The 22,884-nt window shown below is 45.8% G+C and overlaps 1 protein-coding gene across 2 annotated transcripts in view; it reads left to right on the forward strand.

Annotated features, from left to right (window-relative positions):
- Positions 1 to 22,884, forward strand: part of FRMD4B (FERM domain containing 4B) — a 138,123-nt gene that overhangs the window by 92,888 nt on the left and 22,351 nt on the right. For both annotated transcript variants that reach the window (XM_075513775.1, XM_075513774.1), the window contains exons 6-11: positions 493 to 549; positions 1,561 to 1,583; positions 15,650 to 15,733; positions 16,939 to 17,004; positions 18,091 to 18,148; positions 19,085 to 19,171. In XM_075513775.1, coding sequence (XP_075369890.1) covers positions 493 to 549; positions 1,561 to 1,583; positions 15,650 to 15,733; positions 16,939 to 17,004; positions 18,091 to 18,148; positions 19,085 to 19,171 — 375 coding nt within the window. The remainder of the gene's footprint in view (positions 1 to 492; positions 550 to 1,560; positions 1,584 to 15,649; positions 15,734 to 16,938; positions 17,005 to 18,090; positions 18,149 to 19,084; positions 19,172 to 22,884) is intronic.

Raw genomic sequence — 22,884 nt, forward strand, 5'->3', positions numbered from 1 at the left:
CTTCAAGTCATGAAAACACCTCTCCTTCTTGCCTGCTTCACGGCAAGTTTTGTGTGCGTGTTTGCAGCGTGCAGGATCGGGTCCCTGCCGAGGCGCGCGCAGTCCGATGCCACAACGCAAAGCAGCGTCCGGTTAAATGCAATAAAAGAAAGATTCGTGCGGAAAACACGGAAACGGGGGGGGGGGGAGTGGGGGGGGAGAAGGGGCTGGGGGGCGGAGGGAAGGCACCGCCGCGCTGCGTGTGGACACGCTCACGAGAGGGGGTCGCGGCAGGGGGAGGCGGGGAGGGGACTGCGGCCCTGCCGCGGGCGGAGCTGGCTTTGCTGCGGCACCGAGCGGCACCGAGCGCCGGTCGGCACCGCCAGCCCCGGCCGCCCTGCGGCCCCCGCGCCGGAGCGGAGCGGAGCGGGACGGGTGGCGGCGGGTCCCGGCGGCGCTGCCGCTGCGAGGCGGGGCGCGCACGGTTCATGTTCTTGCTCTTTCCCTGCACAGGGGCAGATTGAAGTGGAAAGTGAGACCGTCTTCAAGTTGGCAGCCCTGGTTCTGCAGGTAAGCGCCTCTTCCTCCTGCGTTTGGTCGCCTTTTCGGGAGCCGTAACTGGGACTGGCTTTAGCTCAGCTGCGTTCTGCTTTTCTGGGTCCCCCCCCCCCCCCCCCCCCCCCCCATAAAGACAAGACTTTATGCAGCGTCGTTTATCGTCTCTGTAGCTGGGGGGGAGGAAAGCTAAAAAACTTGGGAGTTGTTTTTCTCATAGGCAAGTGAGAGAAATATTTCCTTAAGAAATTTTAAATTGAAAGAGGGAAGGAAAGAGGAAAAACTTACCAAGGGAAGTCACTTATTTGGGCATGTTTCCGTCCAATTTATCACTTATTTTTATTTAAATATGTTCTGGAGATCCGGGAAGAACAGAGTGTAATACTGTAACTAAATTTGGTATATTATGCCTGTGAACCTTTCTTTCAGAGCATGTGTTTTTGATACCCCTGTTATGTTGAAATATGTCAGTTTTTCCTCTCCTTAATCAAGTTTTGTTGTACTCAGACTTAAACTCTGGTTATTTACTACTTTCTATGAAATAAAATTCTACCTTTAAAACGCTGGGGTTTTTTCCCCACTGCATGCTCCGTGGCAAAATCCTAGAGCAAAGCTGCAGTGGGTTGATCTGCCTGAACTGTTGTTTTCATCTCGAGTGAGCACAATTCCTCTCAACTGCTGACCTGCCTGTAAAGCCAACCTTTAGCTGGACGTGGTCGGCTGGAGAGAGAATTGTATTTCACTTCTCGTGCAGTAAAAGTGACATTTGATTTGTAACGTGAAATTCATCCTTGTTTTGGAAGCAGTTTATGTTTATGGTGTAGGTGGATCACGTATGGCTGGAAGCGTAAAGGGCCAAGCTCTGTTCTTGAATACACGCAGGCAGCCTCCGTGCTTTGCATGGAGCGTAACCGGGGTCAGGATCTGGCCGCAGAGCTGTGGGAGTGGGGAAGTGAACAATGCTGGGAAAATCGAGGACTTTTGAAGAGATCATGTTTTAATTCTGTCACTGTTTTTCAATTGTAGGAAGCTAAAGGGGACTATTCCAGGTAATAACGTTTTCCTTTCTAATACTGGCGTGCTTGATGGATGTGTTTTTCTGTGTTGGCATTGTATTGCAAACAATCAAAAACGGGGGTAAAGTCCAGCCGCGAGCAGCGGCTGAAGAAAGTGAAATGCGCTGCTGGGCTGGATAAAATCTGAGTCTGCAGGGTGAGTAATGCCTTTTGTGAGCAGGCTCTGAGTCAAAAGAGATTTTTCAGGCTATCCCGCTCTGCTCCCCTCCCCGAATGCGGGTGCCAAAGTGGGATGGGGAGAAAGCTTCCACTCCTTCCTACCAGAAAGCCTGTGCTTTGCGCTGCGGCTTGGGTCCATCTGGGCGACCTTGCCTGCAACCCTGCCCGTACAGGGGCAGCACGTGCAGAGAGACGCGGAGCCCGTCAGCTGCCCGCGCCGGAGATCAATGAGCCGCTTTCTTCTGCAGCTGCCCCGCGGGGCCTCCCCCTTCCCGCACTTGACCCGACAGTTGTGTTGTAGCTGGTGCGCGACCCGGTCGCTGGGCTTTAGCTGCCTGAAGCTGCATCATCAGACTGGGCTTGCCCTTGGAGATCGCTTTTTACCATGCACGGGTTGTGATCACTGGCTGCGGGGAGGAGGTGGGGTCGCACTCGGACCTGTTAGAGCCAAGGAAAAGACCTTCAGTTAGAAACAGCTCACTGAGCAAATAGAAATTCAGAAGGTTGGCTTTGGTCATGTTAATATTTTACTACTTGCTGAGTTTCTATGTGGGAAGGGAGATGTGTTTATGCTTTAGCTACAACAGCTTTCAAGAACTGTGCTTTGAAAATGCTCAGTGAAGAGCTGTCTGCTCAAATGCAAGGAGCATGTCGTGTCTGACTGCCAAAGCCTGCAGCAGTGATATACTCTGCTTTTCCTTTAGTGCCCAGTTGTCAAGTAAGTGCCAGTGCTGCTGCCCAAGACCCCTTCTTCTCCCAATGCCAGTCCCTTCTCCGCTGAAAGATGTGCTCTGTGAAGTCCATCACAACCTCCTTCCTTTTGTTGGTGTGCTCTCGTGCCTGCAGGGAGGAGAAGATGTCCTTGAGACTTGTGACTAAGATCAACTGGATGGGCTGGCTGTACAGACAATTTCTGTTCTTATTCATGCTGTAGACCTGCTTTGTGACCCACAGTATATTGCTTATGGCTGCAGTGTGCTGCACTCTTCTCTAGAAAGACCGCTCATCTTGCCTGACCTCACAGGGACACCCTAAGACACCCTAAGCTTAACTCAGTTTAGGCACAGATGACCAGCGAACCACCATTCACTTGACAAGAAGTAACTTGTTAAGCTGTAGCAGCTGGTGGCACATACTCTCAATTCTCAAGAAAAGGGGTTAAGGTTAAAAACTACCTTTGTGGTGAAAACCTCTCATGGGGTTTGAACTTAACACTGACTCCTTATCATTTGCCATAAATAGGTTTCTAAGTATTGCTTCACATGCCCGAGAACTGCATCCACAGTTATTTTCCATGTCTCCGCAGATGTGTAAGGAGTGGATTGCCCGTCATTACTTTTAAAAGTACTTGAAGAAAATTGGAGGGAAGAATACTGTGCCACAAGACTGATTTCCCAAGTGCAGCTCTTCCCCTAACAGTTGCATGAAAATAGCTGCAGCAATTGTTTCCTCTATTAAACAAAACATGTTATGCCTCCATAGCAAATGGGCACGGCCAGCTGTCCTAGGCCCAGTGTGCGCACCAGAAGTGAAGAATTTCATATTACATATCACAAGTGGTCGTTTGGACCACCGCTGATAAAGCACTAGCTTAATTACCAGCGTATCTTAAAGATACTGCGGGACTGGTCTCCCTGCCAAACTCTCCCGTGATACAAAGAATATGTCCTTGCAGCGGTGGTGTTTGTGCAGTGCAGTTGCCTCCGTTTGCAGCGTCTTGGGTTTGGCATGTTCAATGTTTGCTGTTGTTTGGCAATTCCACTTTGAATCGCTTTCTGGAATGCGGCTCTTGCACTGTTTAAGTGTACGTGAGAACACATGAGTTAATTTTTTTACATAGGATTAGTGCTGAATGAACGTGGGTAAATACAGGAATTGCCTGAAGTCCTAGAGATTAGCTTTCTGGAAGTGAAAAATGGGCCAGTCCAGGCAATGCTGGTGATCTCTGCCCAGCTGATTTTTCCCATAGGGAGCTTTTCTGTGGGGGCACGTCCCACGGTGGGGTCACTGAGCAGCATTCCCGCTGACTTCAGCTGGGAACAGGCAGGTCAGTACCAGGGTCCAGATGCTTCAAACTCCTGTGGCTTTGCAGTAACCCCTTTCCCAATCCACTGCTCAAATTCTCAGATAATGTCTTGATGGTAGGGAGCAGCAATCTCCCGAGAAACACCCTCCCTTACCCCATGCTGAGTGGGTGAGCACATTCTTTTGAAATCTGTTTATTTTCAGTGAGCAAACCTGACGTGTGGGGGCTCGGAGAAAGTAAAAACTTTTGATTTCTCCACCACAAAGGTCACTCCAAAGGGACTTTGCAGTCTGGTAGCACTGACAGCGTGAAAGTATCAGGGTCTTTGGCCCTTGCAGGTGGTTTGCAATAGGACCCTGGAGTCCTGGGCTGGGCTGTTAGGACAAGGGTATGCACCTTATCATTCAGAGAGGGGTTTTATTTAAGATAAACCACCCAAGTCCCACTTTGAGAGGACCCTGGCTTTTAAGACATCTTGATAAAACTGAAGTACATGCTTCAAAATTGCACACACAGCATGTCCGTTGCATATGTGCCTGGTTTGGATGGCTCTGGTTTCTCAAAGGCAGTCTAAAATGGCTGGGGGCCGCAGGAGGAATGATTAACGAAGATGACGGCGGACCATGATCGGTGTAGCTCACCGCACACCCAGTTCCTTTTCCTGTTTACTGAACTGGTGATCCCAGCCAAGATAATTACCCCCTGTGTGTGATGAAGAGCAAGTGGCAGGGACGCTCGGTGAGCTGTTCCTCTCCTCCTTACATGGGACGGTGTCGGGGCTGCCACGGGCAGAGTGGTTCCTCCCCGGAGTCCTGCAGCTGCGATGTTCCCAGCAAGTCGGGGATGCTGCAGGTCCGTGGCACTCTGCCTTCCCGTGCAACAACTGGGCACGTTTTGCTCAAGGAGGGATGTAACACTTTGCTCGTGTTCGCTTCTCACAACTCATCTATTGCTGCCGGTCAACCGCTTTTCTGTTTAAAATTAATTCCTAGGAGTTTTTCTCCAGCTCCTGTCATAAGAACCCAAAGCAAAGTATTAGTCATTAATAGTAGTTTTGAAATTCTGCATTAGTTAATCGCACTCCTCCACTCATATTTGCAAATGAAACAGGAAAAGCTGCAAGCCTGGTTTTATTAAATCTTGGTTTTTAAACTATATGCGATGGTTTGAAAAAGATAATTTGATTCAAGTTGCAGCTTCTGGCATGGTTCAATTTTGGAGGAAAAAAGTTAATATTCTATTTATTTTAGAAATTTTATTTAAATTTTAAAGAAAACTAGTGTCTTGGTAGGCAAGCAAAATAATAGAGGTGTCTGGTAATTATTCCTCTGGAAATATGCAACTTATAAAGTCTTGCCTCCTTGGGAAATAAATGATTTAGCTGGTTTTAGTTTACAGACTAAGCATCTGCCCTCAAAAATGCTATGCAATAGTATATAGTATTATTTTTCTTTGTAGCTTGATGAAAGAGACAGTTTATAACTGAGATGTCCTAAATGCTGTCGTCCTAGCATTAGAAAAACATTTATTAAAAGCAGGTTAGCTACAGGGACCCTATAAGGAAAGTAACTTTTTTAAAAGTTTATTTTCTGACTGATAATCTTGGATCATATTTTCCTCAGTAACATTTCCAGGACTGAAACCCAGCTGTGCTCCCTGAAATTTAATTAAATTGCTGGAGGAGGGCTTCCATTTTCTTTAAATAGCTGATGCATTCAATTTTGATTCTGGCCTGTGGGCTGCAAAGATAACTCCCGACTGGTATAACATAACACAGACAAAATAATGAATTCCTGATAGCTGACATGTACAAGGCACCAGGGTTTATCATTACATGGGTGATAAATGCAGTTTGCAAAAGGAAAAGGTTTGTGTGAAAGATACCCCTGCAAACTGTGGCTATGGAGTAATCGGTTCAGAAACTCCCAAGTTTATAAACTTTACTGAGGAAAAAATGAAGTGCTTGGTCTAGGTGCAGAAAACTGGTATTAAAAATTTGCTCCTATTTAAGAGTGAGTGCTCACTATTAGATTTTTGGGTGGCGTTTGCTTAGGAAGGTGACTATTTTGCCAGACGAATTGGAAAATCTCTTGGTAGAAAAGAATGTGGAAATGATAATGTGGGCAGTGCTAGAAAATAGCTGCTTGGAAGAAGTTAATTGTCTGATAGCAAAGCTCCTGTTCGCTGGACTGCTTACCCTGCGATTCAGGTAGCTTCAGAAACAGGACACACCTGAGATTTGTTGGAGGCAGCTTGTCCAGCCTGTTTCTGGAAATCTCACCAGGTTCGTATGACCAAAACTCCAGGTGTGGCCATGGCCGGGACTGGGGTCAGAGCAGAAATGCAAATTTGGACCAAATCTCCCAGTTTGTTGCTACTCACCTCTTTGATTTGCATCCTGGAGAGGTCTCAGAAGGGTTCAAGGTGGATCCATGTGGCATGAATGGAGCCCACCTCAGGGGTGCCAGCCACTACTGGGTGCTCAGGCTGTGGGGCCAGGCTAGAGCTGGCCTAAAGAAAGCCCTGAAACGGGTGCAGCGTGGGTGTCTGGTCCCCAGCACAAACCCTTTTGCTCCACAGACCTGCCCATCTTAGGCTGCCCTGCTGGGGAAGGAGACCTGTTGTACCGTTCACTGGAAGCTCTTTTCCGGGGCCATTGGGGTGGGGGATGAGTTACAAGGGGACATCCACGCTGGTCTCATGCGGAGGCCAAAGACCTGAGCACAGTCTGGATGCCTTTTTCAGCCCGTGAGGATTTCCTTCCATGCATATCAGTGGGTGATACAAAAGAGGTGGTGGGTCACCATAGGATTCACTCTCAAGGCATCCATCTGGTGTCTGTCGTAGGCAGCACTGTGGTTTAGTTTTGTATTTTCTTTTCCATGCAAGTGCACTTTTTAAACGCTCGTGCACTGATATTTACAGAGGCTTTCTCTAGCGTGACCCGCTGCTCCCCGTGGGCAGCGTCTGCCTCGCTGTAAATCAGTGCTGGGCACTGGGGCTGTGGTTGTGCTCCTTGTGCTCCACGGCTGCTTGTTTGCCAAGTGAGTCACTGTGTATTTTGCCTTTTACCTGCAACTCTGCACACTTTTTCTTTAAACACCTTGCTAGGCACTTGCTTGTGAACCATTAACTCTGTCTCAGTCAAACCCAGCTGTGTGCTTTCCTGAGCTTGCTCTTTTGCAATAAAGAACTAATTTGAAACAAGATGAGCAAAGCTTTATTAACTTAGAGCCTGTTTGCTGAGGGAGTTATTTACTTCACTTTATTTGGGAATATCTAATGAACCAAGGTAGTAAATAAGGAAGTTTAGGGAAAGTCATGTTTGATATATATTTCATACAATGGTAATGATTCCCCTACTTGCCAGGTATCAGATACCCACTTTCCCAAAGAGCTCTCTGCTTAATTGAGTTTTATACGCTTTTCGAAGAAAGCTGGCTGAAAACTGCGGTAATTTTTCTCTAGCAATGTGCAAGTCTTGCTTTCCTTGATGAGTCACTGCAGTTCAGTTTTGGGGTTGTACACCCCAGTGCACCATGAGGAACAGGTAGCTGAGGGAAGGCAGCATGCGGAGGGGAGCTGGGCAGGGACCCCCTGAACTCCATCTCCCTGAGCACTTAGGCAGCAATTCCAGGATGAAAATGTTGTTCTCTCCTGGTGTGTTGTTTTTCAATAAAAAGTGGAAATTTACTGTTTAAAACAGGTGCAATTACAAAAAATTATGTAATTAAGACCCCAATTTTCTGCTAGATTTCTAACAGCAAGAGGGTTTTTTTTTCTGCTGGTGCTACTTGTAGATTCATACGGTTCAGGGCAGACAAAAAGCGTACATAGTCTCTGCCATGATGTCATTTTAATGGTTTTTTACAATTTCCTATTTTAAAGCAGTTCTGTAAGGGCTCTCAAGGAATTTGTATGGTATGCTTATTATGTAGCAGATGAATTAGGCTGAATTAGGTGGAAGCGCTGTGGGTGAAATGAGCAAAAAGGATTAGATGAAGAGGGGGGAAAAAAGGATGTTTTCAGTAATTTAATAATCTGATCTCATGGGATTTACTACTTGTATATGGCAGTGTAACTTTTAATATTTACACATACCTGTGGCAGTTTGGTAAGGAACGCAGATTTTTAGATTTCATATGCATGATATTCGTCCAGTTTCCTGAGGGGCAGCAAGGGGGTGGTTGTGTTTCGTCCTCTTTAATTGTCCCTCCATGGTCCTTTCTTTTCTTTGTGTTTCTTTTCCTTTAAGGCACTTTTAACTCAGAGAGGCAGTGCTATAGTGGATACAGCCCAGCCACCTAGGGAGGACTTTTGCGCGTGCTCTGCATCCAAAGCAGATGAGAGACAAGGCAAGCGTGGTGCCAGAAAATTCATCATCCCCCAAGTTGTCTCCCGTGCAGGGGACAAGTCAGAGACACGTTGCTGTTGTAGCTGCTAGGCTTGGAGTAGCATCATGGCATCCACAGCCTTAAGTAAAAGATGCTCTCCTTGTCCCCAGAAATTCCCTCAAGTACACTTTCAGCATTAAAACATATTGCCTTTTCCTGTTGTAAAATTAAATGTCATGACTTTTGCATTATAATGTATTCACCTCCCTTCTGTTGAATATCTGGAAAACTTTGTCAGGCCTACAGAGAGTTTCTCCAGTCTTGCACTGTCAGCTGTGAGCAGGAGTTTGTGCTCTGGTCTGACTCGAAACAGCATCCTCACTTTAAAAAAGCAAAAATAAATCTCTCTTGTTTTTCCTTCCCGCAGTGGTTGGGATCTGTCATGGGGGGGTGTATTTTGTGCTTTGAGGAAACAGAACGACAGCTTTTCAGTCTCAGCTTTTTTGCTTTTGCAGATTTGTCAGGTCTTTATCGTTATTTGGATACTTTATTGTTCTTGTGGTTCCATGTATCTCTGTATCAGCACGCCGGGCTGTGATAACAAGCTTTAAACTTTGCTGCTGTACTCAGACATGCTAAAAACCCCCAACTAATATGGCTAAGCTGACTTTTGTGTGAACAGGAAGAAAGCGTGAATGTTAGAAATAACAGTCTGTTGTTGCGAGGAAGGGTTTGGGATCCTTCAAGCGTTGTATCAACTGTGAATAGTCATCTTTTGCTCTGCAGTAAATCCCCAGGTAAAGCAGAGCCGTTCTGCTTCCCGTCTGGTCTGATAGAGAAGCGCTGCTAACGCGTGCTGTCGGTACGGCTGAGCAGCTCTGGAAACGTGGATGTACCGTACCAGATCCGTGGGGCTGTGAGCCATCACCAGCAGTGGGTGTGTTGTTCAAGGACCAAAGGGTTTTATCTTCAGAATATTCATGTTTCACATCAAGAGCTGTAAAGGAAGACCTGAGAATTTAGGGCAGGTTCCGGTCACGGATTTTTTCTAGCCATGGAGAACTGCTTCCTCGGCACCCCATTCCTCGTCTGCAAAGTGGAAATGCGAACAGTGCCTCGTCTGCCCAGGTGGCTCTGGGAGCAGCTCACGCTCTCATTCGTCTGGTCCCCATGTCCTCAGATAGAGAAGTACGTGCATATAGCTGATACGAGAAATGTTGCTTTTTCCTTCATGCTCTTGGTCCGTCTTCCAAAAGCCAACGAGTAGGGTCACCAAACCCCCATGAGATCAGCAGGCACTGCTGCCGCTCTTTCTGAGAGTCAGGCAGCGCTCGGGGAGCAGAGAAGTTAGGTTAAAAGAGCAGGGCTGGAGTTAGGCCGGGGGGTCCAAGGCTGTGGTCCAGCCTGTGCTAAGTGTGGGGAAGGGTTGTCCAACCCCAGACGTGCTTTGTGTTTGGTGCAGGTCCCTCTTGACCTGTGAAACTAAAGCTGTTGTTGCAGCGCAGCGTGGGAACCCACAGCACGGCCGCAGCATAGATGTACAACAAGCCTGGCGTTGAAAAAGCCATCTGCACTGCTTATCGTGTTCCTTTTCACGTACAGGGTTTGGAAGACTCTTAGAAATGCTCCTTCGGATACCTTTGTGCAGGCGGTTCCTATCTGATATTCAAGTGGCAGACTTTGCAGCCCTGCCCCGGGCAAAGCTCCCCGCTGGCCGCGGGGGTTAAGGTTCGATTCTGGCTGTCCTGTGCCAATGGGAGCCCCTTCTTTGTGGCTTTTCCGGATCCTGGTCTTCCTTCAATAGAAAAATAACTTTCCTGAGCATGCCAGCAGACCATAAACTGAAATGATGGGAAACGTCTGGCATTTGTCACAAAAGAGGATTTGTCAGAGAGCACATTTCAAAATCCTGCTGCCAAGATCCTGCTGCTCTGACATACTCGAAAGCTGCTAAATCCATCGGCTCTCCCCATACCTTCCCTGCTTTGTCTTCCTTCCCCCCCCCCCCCCCCCCTTTTCTCTTGCACTTTTAACCCCACTCATTTTTTTTTTCCCCTCCGTTGCCTTGCTGCTTCCTCCTCACACGTGTTTCTTGTGGTACCTTGAAAGGCAGACCAGCCTCCGCGGGAGCGCGAGGTTGCCGTGCTCGGCCCTGCCATTTATTTTAAAACAAAACAAAAGCCTACAGAAAAGGCACCTGCTGCTGAAGCAGTCCAGCTGCAGTGTGATGGTCCATGTTGCCGGCTCTCATCTGTGAACGTATGGAACGGGAGCACCTTGGAGACCTTGGTGATGCTACCCCGAGTCTGGTCGCTTTAGGAAGTCGCTTTAGGACCAGGCTGGGGTGTGGCAGCAACATGGGATGTTCTTGTACTGTTACAGCATTGCTTGGAATCGCATAGCAAAGGAATTCAGTGGTTATTCTCAAGAAATAGGACCGTTGCTAACATCATCTGAGTAACCTGGCCAGCCCTCTGAAAACTTAGATTGCCAAGCTTTCAAGTATCTCGTCTAATTGTGTGCTGTTTCTATGTATTTATTTTGCTAGCTCTAAATATCTTGAACAGAATAATAAGAAGAATCGTAATGGAAAGTTTTTGAAGCATCTTCACAATGCAGGGTAATGTTGTATCGTCCTTTAGCTGTGAAGCTCCACGTTTCCTTGTATCTTGCGTGCGAGTCTCAGAAGTGTCTGCTGATTTTTAGGTGTCCATGAAATAACTTTCAGGTTAACTTGAGAGGGTGGTCGATAGTTTCTAAAAACAAGGTCACTCTAAATTCTACCTGTGGTGTGCTTAAAATTCATTTCAAGAATTAACTAAATATAAACTAGTGACATTCAGAAAGACCCAGGAGTTGACTTACTCTAATAATCACATAGCAACGTGAGAGTAAGTATTTATGTGAGGTCAAGAAGCTTCAAGAGTAGAGGAAAATCACTATACAATGCACTTTCCCCAGTGATAAATTCCTACCTTGTAAAGTGTTATCAACATGATTCAGCAGAGGCAGACACACCTGCTGTCACTTTAGTCAGTTAAAAGTTGTCTTTAAAAGTCCAATGCTTATCAAGTTGTTAATATTTACAAAGATGATGTGGGCTGACAGGCTTTTATGTCGTCCAGTATATTGCTTTTGCTGCTCTGGGTGTGTCTATTGCTCTCCATGTTTTATGCTAATCTCATTAACCACATCTTATTACATCTAAGCTCTTACCTGCGTTAGCAACAGGCGTAAGCTGTTTTTGACAGTGGGTGCAGAGAAAAGCCTGGGCAGCCTTTGACACATGGTCCTAATTAGCACAGTTCTGTAAATCTTTGCCTAGCAGGGGGTGTTGTATCGCTCGATTACAAGCTGTGAAGATGCGTTTTCTGGGAGCATAAATATGTAAGTCGTCTTTATTTTTCAGTAACGTGCTTTAGGCAGAGCATGCCACGACAGTCTGGCTTGGTTCCTTCCCAGATTTCTGGTGGGGTTTTAGCAAGATGCCTAGAATTTCACTGTAACATCAGCGGGTTGTAGGAAGCACGTGGGATTGGTCTTGGTTTGCTGCTAGAGATCGTGGTTTGAATGTGAGAACTCCTATTCATAATATGGTACGTGGTTAAAAATTGCTATTGGTTATTTTGGAGACAAGCTGCCCTTCCATCTCCAGAGAGTTGGCACTGATGAGCAGGGCGTGCTGCTGGGGACAGCATCTTGCCCAATGTTTCTTCATGTTGGGACAGAAAATTAAATATGGACAGTATCAAGAATGCAAGCTGAGGTTCGGTGTGAGGAGAGTCTGACATAGATTTTCATTTACATTGCCCAGATCAATTCAAGTTCTGCTCAATATCTGCCGGAGAGAAAACTCCCATTTAGAGGGTGGAATAGGAAGGAAAGGGTCCATCTGCTGGTTTTCTTTAATTCTTCTCCATAGTGGAAAAATACTTGAGATGAGAGTTTCCTATATTCTTCTCCTGGGGAATAAACAAACCTTTTGCCAAAAAATGTTCAGTCCCGTTGATTCTGGGCGGTTTAAGTTCATGTATTGAAATCATGCCAAGAACCACCAGTCAAGAAGCCCCCTCCATAGCAGAGGTCAGATTTTTAATGCAAGTGGGCCTCTCCGTCCCGACAGCCGAGTCGTCCTCCTGCCCTGATGAGAACTGACCATGGACATGCCAGATACAACGCCGGTGTGCTTGGCTGGTAGATAGCGTAGGCAGTTGGACATCTGGAGCCGGGGCTGTCTGCCCTGTGATTTCTGTATCGCCTTGTGATCGTTGTGAAACCAAACAGGAACAGGTAATAATTCAAACCGTCGCTCCGCTATCTGGAGTTGTCACGTCTGGGGAACGACTGGCTCTCGGAGGGCTTGGGAAAGTGATCCTGAAGGTCAAGGGGAGACGTGCTTGTGCTCCTCGGTGCAGATGAAGTGATAATGAACTCTGTGGAAGGAGGAGGAGGACCATTTGAGGGTTTTATTATCCCTGAAGCCGTGAATCATCCCAAATGCTAATCCTCGGGCACGCAGTCAGCAGATCTGGGCTGTTGCGTGCCAGCCTGCGCTGTCTGAAGGCATCCGGCATTCAAGGAGCTATGCCCTGTTTCTCCCAGGTCTTTTACATTTTTCTAGGATTGTTTCATGCTTTATCTTACAATTATGCAGGAAAAAATAAAATCCTCATGTGGCTTCTTGGAGATTTTCAGGCCTTATAAGTCCATTTGGATGGACTCCAGCTGCAGATGGACGGGATGGTGTGTCTGAACCTCAGGGTGTGAGGTTGGGTCCCTTCAGGAAGGCAAGTCCCAAGGGCCAACTTTGCCTTGTAAAAGAAGTGTGTTCTCTGCTATTGCGAGAAGTTCGGTGGGTTTGTAGGTTGGCAGAAGAACAGAGAAGGTCCAGCTCTGCTGTAGTTGTCACAGCTCCGTGGACTCTGCCTGCTAATGAACTGCACCAGGGCCCATGGTTCTGGGTCAGTGCTGGAGGGACGTGCCCTGTGTCATGGCATAGACGTGATTGCAGCCCTTTGGTCACTATATGTCCCAGCTCAGAGCCCACAAACCTTGTCGGAGAGGTGGGTACGCTGCCTGGCTGGTGCTCGGTTTAAATTCAGTGGTAGACATTTCCATATTGATGAGCTGCTACTCATCACTCAAGCTTAACTAGTGCCCTCGTTTTGGCATTTGATGGGAATAAAGTAAGTAGCTACTCAACTAGGTCCAGAGGCGAGGGGCCCAAAAACCAAACAGGATGCGAGTAGCCATGCTGGAGGCCACAAATTGTGCAAAAGGTGGCATTTCAGAGCATGGTTGGACGCAGCTGCCAGGATTCGTGGCGTTTCTGCAGAGTCTCAGTGACGGTGAGGCTACTGGCCCCGTAATAGTCGGCGAAGGAGAGCTTGGGACCTCTCCACCCGGCTGTGGTGGTGACAGCTGGGTGTCACCTGTCCCCCTGCCCGGCTGCCTTTGCCAGAGCTCAGCTCTCAATTCCTGGCGTCAGCCTCCATGCTTCAGCCCCTGCTTGGGCATTTTGTTGTTCACTGGCAACGAGGTTTCTAAATCGGGGTTTAGAGACCAACCATTAAACCTCTGATTATGAATATTGCGGGTTGAGAATCTATATTTAGAGGAACAGCCCTTTTGTTTGGTAAAAATGAGCTATTTTGTTATTGCTTCCTTCCAGAACCTCTCCTACTTCATTGTATTTCCCTGCCAACCCCAACTGCTCCAGCAGCCATTGCAGTTATGAGTCAGGCTTAAATATAGGAGGAAATTTTTGGTTTAATCAATTATCCTGTGAGTCTGTGATTGAAGTTGGAAGGGACCTCAGGAGGTCGCCTGGCTGAACCTCCTGCTCCGAGAGGAGTCAGCTGTGAGATCAGGCCAGGTTGCTCAGGGCTTGGTTTTTCGGTTTGGAGTTTTTTTATTTTTTTTGCTCTGGTTTCTGAGGCCTCAGGAGGGTACGCTCTGTCTGCATTTTCACGTGTCCCTACAAAACCCTGTTAATCTACCTTCTTGCTGCAAGCTGAGATGTCTTGCAGCCTTTTGATCCCATCAAAATGGGCTTTTAAGGGGTGAATAAAACCCCCTCAGCTTTTGTGAGCATTGGCTGTATTTGAGTGTTGGGAGGAGAGATCCTGGTTTTCTACCCAGCTGTCCCCGTTTGTGGCACTTGGGTGCTGGCCAGCTTGCAAAGAAAAGTGCATATTCCTGGCAGAAGAGTGCCGGCCCGGCAAAGCTCGGCAACAACAGCTCCTCGGCACTAATTGATTCCCTTCTTGGCAACTTCATCAAAGACGGTGAAGAATAAATAGGCTGTTGATTGAACTGTTTCCTCGTCCCCAGAGGTGGTCCTCCTTAGTCAGGGTTGAGGCACGTTGTCGGGGCTGGGGAAGAAGCTTGCAGAGCGATTAGCCCGTGCTCGCCGAGGAACAAAAAGCTGTAATTTACTGCGCCTTCCATGTGACATCTGCCAAGTGAGACGGAAACGTGGTAGGGGTTTGCTGCCTCCTCTGTCTGCAGAGGTTGATCCATGGTGCCCACGGAGCAGATTTCTGTGCTCTGGTCCGCTCTACTGATGCACAGGGTGCTGATTTTGAGGGAAGAGGGGGGGAACGTAGCTCAGATTAAATCTCTAATAGTGGAATCTGATGAAAACAGGTCAGGAGCAGGAAAACGCCTTCAAGGAAAGCCCGGATGCAGAAATCAAGGCGGATGCTGATGGACGTGACTGATGCATTCTTCACATAGAAAAGTCATGTTCGTGCTTGTTGGCGCTGCTGCGAAGGCATGCAGAAATCCTGCAGAAATGAGGCGTGCAAGTTTCAGCTGATTAATTAACGGAGCATATAAGGAGAAAATATTAACCATTTTACTGATGCCTGTAAATAGGTTTTTAAATATTCTGCTGGGTTTTTTTGTGACAAATTGCATTCACATACTTCAACCCCCTTTATTTTGTTCCAGGCTGGGCCTGGAGTCCAAAATATTGGAACTTTCTGTAGAATGAGCAGTCCAGGAAAACTATTTTCAGTGAAAATATTTTAAAGTATATAAACTGAAACCCTTTGTTTTGAATCAGATCAGTGTTAAACTCTGAGTTTAAACAAATTAAATACTACGCTGTTTCATGAAATGTATTGTCTAGAGGTAGGATTTTAGCTAAAGACAGGGCAAAAATTAGCACTGCAAGCCTTGCTTTTGGGCAGAGGCTTTCCTTCTGCAGCTGTTTCGGGGCTCATTCTGCACTCAGCAAATAGAGTGAGTGTGCGCAAACTAAATATTGATACGGTGCTCCTGTCGCAGTGGCCCGAGAATCACGTATCTGTATAATGAGTTACAATGTGAGTCTGCATGACACCATATACATCATTGTCATGTGAGAGGGCCTATAGAGTTACGTTTCTATGCAGCCTGATATGGGGCCATGCACCGTGTTCTGGAGTAGCAAATACAGCGCTTCCCTTCTGCTGAAACTAATGATTGCATCTATGATTCACTAGCAGTGACTCTGGGCCATTTTTGTTTTTTAGTGATGAAAACACTAGAAAAGACTTGAAGACACTGCCTGTCTTCCCTACCAAGACACTGCAGGAGCATCCATCACTCGCTTACTGGTGAGCTATTTAATTTAAAATGTAAATCATTGCTGTGAATGGTAATGACAAGATCACTTTTAAACAGTTTTGCAAACTCTTTTAAAAGTTTTCAGCCTGTATGGTATAGGACTTGGAGTTAGTTGCTTCTGTTCAAGCATTTCCAGTTTTTAGAAGATTATAAAATATGCAAGATCCAATGCAAATCCCTCATTGAAAGTTTGCTCAATTTAAATTGCTGGATTAGAAACTGCTGGATCAGAATATGTGGGGACCAAGCATTAGAAAGAGCTGAAATCTGAACTCCAGCCAAGCCTGAGTTTGCAAAGAGCACCTTGCTCTTCAGCTGTCACGTGGCAGAGCCTCTGTGGGGGGTTGACCTTGGCTGGCTGCCAGATGCCCACCCAGCTGCTCTCCTCAACAGGGCAAGGGGAAAAAATAAGCTAGAAAAGCTGGAAATGGAAAGGCAGGTCCAGTTTTGTGGCTTGAATCTGCTGTAAAGGAACGTAGCATTTGGGATGAATCAACGATACTGTTTCTTTGGAATTGATGCCCTTTGTGCAAGTTTCAATCCCTCATTTGTTTCTTTTTTTTTTAGGCTTGATGTGTACCTGATGGCTTTTCAAGTGTACCAGTACTTGCTTATGACTTGTTTTTTTCAGAATGAATACTGCTGGGTTTTTCTTTGCTTTCAAGTGTCTGACACTTAATGCATATTTTATTTCGCATTCCGCTAAAACAAAATGTTGAAGTATATAATGGGAAAAATGCAAAAAGATCATTGCTGAAAAATCTATATTTCTTCACCTATGAAATGTCAGGGGAAAATACACTGGAAGGAAAACATTTCTGGTTTAACTTCTTCTACCTTACATATGGAGCATTAACCATCCTTTGAAGTTTTGGTCCTTTAGAATGTGAAAATGAATTTAGACAATCAGTACCATTATTCTGCAGCAGCATCTGCAGCAGAACAGGCTGATCTGAAACGAGTCGTTAATTAGTCTGGAACACGGCATGCGATGGCAGGGATCAGCCAGGCAGCTCCACGCTGCTTAACGAAGGGTGGGAAAGAAATGGGTAAGAAACAGAATGTAAACCAGAGCGAGAAATGTACAGAGGGACACTTCTCTGCATGCTGAGCAGGCGTCTGAATTTCAACAGATGCCGTCACACATGAAAAAAGTCACTGAGCCTCTAAATTGGATTTTGTGCTTGTTTTGCAGTGAGGACAGAGTAATTGAGCATTATACACAAATTAAAGGTCTGACCAGAGGACAAGCCATTGTTCAGTGAGTATGACACTTGTTAATTTGTGAAGATGGTATTTTTACTTTTTTTCCTTCTTTTTTGTTAAGAAGTGGCAATGCAGGCTGTTTTGGTCATTATTGCTTGCAAGCTTTACCATTTGTATCTGTCAGATTCTTTTTTATTGAGTTATATTTCAAAGTTAAATTACTTGAAATTTCAGATTTCACAGGCTTCCAGTTAAGGTTGTGTGTCCTCATTCAGATACCTCAAATATAAAAGAAATTATTTGGACCTTACTTTATTGGAAGAGTCTTCTCCAGACCCTGCTTGCTATCCATTAGTTTTCACACCAGACTCTTAAGGGCGAGTATTGCCTTAGGTCCTGTAAAAAAAAAAAAAAAAAAAAAAGCATATTTGTTTGAAATGTTGAGAATTTGACTTTCAAAAGAACAAGGTCTTCCAAGGTGCATACAGAGCTCATGGAATTTTATTTTTTTTTAATTTACCGTTAATATTACTGTACTTCCTACAGGCAAATGCAGTGGGATGTGCTACGAACCGAGCAGTTTGAGATGATTGCCATGGTTGCACGATGTAGACAACTTGTAGTTATTCTCGCGTACCTTGATGCCTGTAACTCTGTCTCAATAATTCAGGGGCTTCTTTCAATAGGAACAAGGGAAAAAATTGTCTGTTCAGTGGTTGTCTGAGTTGCCTCATGAAACAGTCTTACAACTGCATAAACACTTACATTTGGAGCCTGTCCGTTGTAACCAAAGCACCATAATGGAATAATTATAGGCAGGTCTTTACCGCCAGCATTTCCCAAAAGGCTCACGTGTTCAGTTGAGAATTTTTACTTTCAGTTCTCTGACCTTCTGATAAGAGATTGAACGTTGTGTTGTATGAGAAATTTTCCATTCACTTTACCTGGACCGAAATACCACATCTTTCCCTGAGCCACGATGCTAAGTTTTTTCTCAAAACAGGGGCCTTCAATTATTAAGACCTTCAAAATATGCAAATGATAAATGACATGTCCTGAATGTATGTGTGAAAAAAATATGTTAATAGATATTATTCCCTCCAGAGAAAAATCATCTGATACGCTATAAATCTGTCTATAGGTACATGAAAGTGGTAGAAGCTTTGCCAACATATGGAGTTCATTACTATGGAGTAAAGGTTAGTAAATGCCTATAGATAATGTGATTGCTTAGCTTATTACATGTGATTACATTCCTATAGGAGTAGTTTGATGATTCAGTACTCTTCTACTAGAATTAAACCTCCCATTTTTCAACCTCTGTAATTTTTCCTGCTTCAATATTCTTTAAATTTTTTTTCCAGAGAGCAGCAAAGCATTATGTGCTACAGAAGACAGAAAGGAATCTTTGTAAAACCTTCTGTAATCCTATCAGGAGCTAAATTCATATCAGCTTAATTAAACTGCATATCACTTCTAGATCCGAAGCAGTTAATAGTTTCCCCAGAGCAGTTTCTAATCAAGATTAGAAAAAAAAAAACAACCAACCAATGTAGAAAAGACGACTACTGAGTGGCAGGTGATTAGTGGGTGCGTACTTGGAGTGGGGAAATGCTGAGAAATATTTTTGGAGAGTGATGGAAATACACCATTTATTCCCATTTGTAGAGCCTGGGCCAAAGTGTTTTGTGCAGAAGAGCTCAGCAGAGATGATGCCTCCTTACTTTGAGTCATGGCCGTGACTGGTACCTGAGAAGCTGATGTTTTGCGCTGTTCTCTGCTCCTGCCGCTGTCCATGCCTGAATTTTGCCCAGTCACTGGCCGCAGTTTTTTCTGTCCCATGTCCTTCCCCCCTCACAGCCACTCCTGCAACGAGTGACAGCCCCTTGTTTCAGCAGCACTGCCGCTTTTTTGTCCACTTTGCACAACCCCCATGTAGTTTCTTGCTGCTGCCTGGGAAGGCGGGGGAGAAAGTTTCAACATTCACCCCAGCAATCCACTTCACATCAATTTGTTTGCAAAAAATGTCCTTGTTCTGTACCTGCTCGTACTTATCACAGAATAAAATGGGCTGTAATCTTGGACTTGCTTAAGAATTAAGTAGCTCTCGGTTCATGTAGACGTCCATTTTTCAGGATAAACAAGGAATCCCGTGGTGGCTTGGAATAAGTTACAAAGGAATAGGCCAGTACGACTTACAAGACAAAGTTAAGCCCAGAAAAGTAAGTTTTTTGCATCTGATTTTTTTTGGGGGGAGGCGGGTGGTGTTGCATGTCAGAATATGCTTTTTTTTTAAGCTGTTGCTTATTAGGCTAGTGAGCAAAAGACAAGGGGTTGGAGGGAGAAGGAGAATTCTGCTGGCACTGAGGCAGTAAAACTCTCGCATAGATGGTGGAAGCTCCCTTTGGGAGCTTTGGCTCGTGTGTTGCCTTGAGTTTGGTGGTGTCAGGACAGTCTGGACAGGGATTTTGGCAGCCGCCAGGGATAAGTACAGAAGTAGGAAGCAATTGGGTTTCTGCAAGTTCCAAACTAAAGGCCTTGTACTCAAGCCGTGCTTCCACTTGGCTTTCATAGGTGTGCTTTGTGTGTGAAGTGATAAAAGGTTCCGCTGATGTCCGTGAAATACGAGGGGAACTGCGTGAAGCTGCAGGCCTGTTTAGGCAACTGTATGTTTCCATGTCGCAACAAATTGTAAGGGGGGATTGAGAGTAAATGCCCAATACTGGAGGTCGTTCTTCTCTTTCCACCCCCGTGCTCCCCAGCGTGTCTCCTGCAGAGCGAACTCTGCCAGCAGCCCCCCCGTTGTTGACACAGGACAGAGGGTCCCATATCGCGCTTCTGGCTCCCTCAAAGCCCCTCTCAGCCAGCCCTAACGGGCTCTTCTGCCGGCAGCCTGGGAAAACCCATCACGCAGCCCAAGCACGCGATGTGTTGGGAGCTTGCCTGGTCCTGTAGCCGCGTACGTCTCCCTGCGACAGGACTGAGCCCTGACAGTCTTGGAAGAGTTACTTAACCCTCTCGGCTGGGGGGAAGAGCCAGCGCTGCACGTGCAGGGGCCGTGCTGTTCGTTTGTGTGTGTGTGTGGTTTCTTTCTGGTCATGTCTTTGTTGGAACATCTAAGCCGTGAGGAGACGGAGAGCTGGCGTTTTGCTGTTCTCCTTCCCCAGGAACGATCTGGGCAGGAGTTCACATGAACTGAGTGCTTCCTGCCAGCAAATTTTATATTCGCAAAATGATATTGTTTAGTGTATTTGTGCCAAAAAACACAGCTTAAAAAAAACTTCCTTGTTAAGAGTAATTCCCCTTCAAGCTCCCAACTTGATCTTCTCTTTTTCCAGAGCAGGCTATGACTTGGTTTCTTTCGGTATATTTATATACCTGTGTGTCCAAGGTTGAACTCACATGTCCTTCGTTTGCATTGTTCAGTAAAGCACGTAGTTTCGTCCCAGGTCTCTCTTACCATGCCTGTTCTAAATGACAGTGACACAAGAGGAACCCTAGAAAATCAAGTCAATGTTAATGCAGCCATTGATCGTCAAAGGAGAGCATCAAGGAGCTCTCCTTGCTCTTGAGCACTTCCCTGTTTTTAGGCAACACCTACAAGATTTTCCGGTCGGGTCAAATGCGGATCGTTCCCTAGCCAAGATGTCCAGCTGTGGCCAGCAACGCTCTCCAAGAAAATGCAGCCTGCCTGGCTAGAAGCATTGCTTCGCCAAGCAGTTTTTATCCTTGTGGGATTTCAGTTTACAACATCAACCAGGCAGATTAAGAACATTTTTTAAGGTCAGCAGGGCCCAGATACCAAGTCACACCCTGCTACAGTTAGTTACGAGGCGTTGCCTTTGAACGCAGCAGGAGTTGTGTTTAAGAAAGTAAAATAAAAACCAAAGGTCACCTCTGTAGTGGAAGTGTTACAATGGATATTAAAATAGTTGTCTGCTTTACTGTAATTATAATCATACAACAGAGGATAGAGATTAAAAGGGAAGGTGGGAGAGAAGAGCCTAAATGCAGAGGGAAGGTTTAATGCCAATAAGCTGGTTGAAAAAGTGGGGCTGGAGATGGCTGTGGTATCCTTATGAATTTGTGACAAAAAATGACTTAAGCCACAGCTTGTCCTGAGTCATGACTACTTTTAATATGCTGCTAAATATGCAAACAGTTTCTTTATAAAAAAGATGTTTCAGTGTTTGAAATACAAAGTGTACTTCTGATGTGATCCATGGAAGTAATTGCAATCAGATCGCTTTCAGGGGGGAAAGCAGATGCTGGGTCTAGAGAGACACCCATGTCCAGACTTGGTTTTTGGAGTTAAAATGCTGAGACGCTGTTTATTTCAGCGTAGCCTGTGATGCAGCAGGCAGAAGTTTCCTTTTAACCAGTATTGTTGTTTGTTCATATTTATGAATGTATCAGAATATATTTCAGAGAGAGAAGGCTCTGTATAGCTTGCCTGAATCTCCAAGGAGTCTCCAAGTCCTTTCCGAAGCAGCAGGCGAGAGGAGAGTAGGCATGTAAACTATGCCTGTCTTTTGGCGCAGAGGTGCTAGTTTTGCTGCATTTAGCAGAATTTTCTTGCTTTGCTTTTCGGGATGGAGCCAAACTCACAACTGCCGTGTGCTGGTGTTGTCCTGCTGTTTATTCTGTGGATCAAAAGTGCTGTTGTGTTTATCCCTAGCCATCTGGGAAAGAGATGTGCTCCTTGTGCTCCACTTCTCCAGTTAGCGATGTTTAAATATACATGCAGCTGATTAACTCAGTAAAAGGGAAAGGCTGAGTCCACGTCTAATGCAGACCAAGCTGGCCTTTCCTAATTTTAAAGATGTGAGTGATCTCTGGGTGTGCAAACCTCACTGATACTGGCGGCAGGGGGAAAGCTGCTGAGTTTCAGGCGGGAGGCTTTGAACAGGAATTGGTGTCTGTGCTCCAGCTGAATTGACACCAGGCAGTTTTATGCTGCTCCCCATGTCTTTTTGTGCAATGTTAATGGCTGCTATCAGATGTTTAATGTGTTCATCGTGGGCATCTGGTAAGAGCTAAGTCCATATTCAGAATTAAAAAAATTTTTAAAAATAAAAATAAAAAAACCTAACCACATCCATTAATGCAGGGTCAATTAATTCCCCATGAATATAACCATCCTCCTCAAAAAGTGAAATCTTTTGGCTTTATCCAAGTAGGTCTTTAGGCAGACCTAAATGTGAGCCTTGGAGCACAGTGGTTATACCAAGATTTTGTCGTTGGATCAACACAGTTGCGTGAAGTCCAAGGTTGAGAACTCTTCACAGGAAATAACTTGCGAGACAGACCTGGATGAGGCAATCTCCAGATCCGTATCGCCCAGCCTTGCCAATGCTTGTGCATGTACCGTCAATCATCCGTGAGGGGGAATGTGTGTTGTTGGGGAGGACGGTGTGTAACTCGGGGCTGGACCTGGAGAACCTGCCGTGTCTGTCTGCGTAAAGCTGGCTGGGGAGGTTTGAGTCTGGCTATTAATATTTTGCTGGTTGACCTGAGATGGTTTGGAGAAAGGAGTTTTGTTGCTGTAAGTCACTCCTGAAAGCTTGTATGGCTTTGGAAGTGGTTTCTAGTGAAGTGAGCCCATGTTTTACCCCTCGCCTGGGACTGCAAGCTGATGGGCACAGAGGGAAGCACTGTGCTCCAGCGCTGTAATAGACTGAAAATGGAGAATTATTTTTTGTGCCATTTATGAAAATTGTCTTTTTCTTCGTAGATAAAAGCAGTGGCTCCACACTGGCTGGAGGTTACACTGAGCTCAGTTGATTATAGTCCTGAAGTCTCACAGGGCATAAAAAAAGACAGGCTTTGGCAACCCTTGTTCAGATTTCAGCTCAGACCGGGGATTAATTCTGCAGTCCTGCTGCTTTGCAAACATACTCTCCCTTCAGCTGCAGTTAATACCGAGAAATGCCTC

The sequence above is a fragment of the Mycteria americana genome, chromosome 11 (assembly GCF_035582795.1).
Source record: "Mycteria americana isolate JAX WOST 10 ecotype Jacksonville Zoo and Gardens chromosome 11, USCA_MyAme_1.0, whole genome shotgun sequence".
Classification (NCBI taxonomy): domain Eukaryota; kingdom Metazoa; phylum Chordata; class Aves; order Ciconiiformes; family Ciconiidae; genus Mycteria; species Mycteria americana.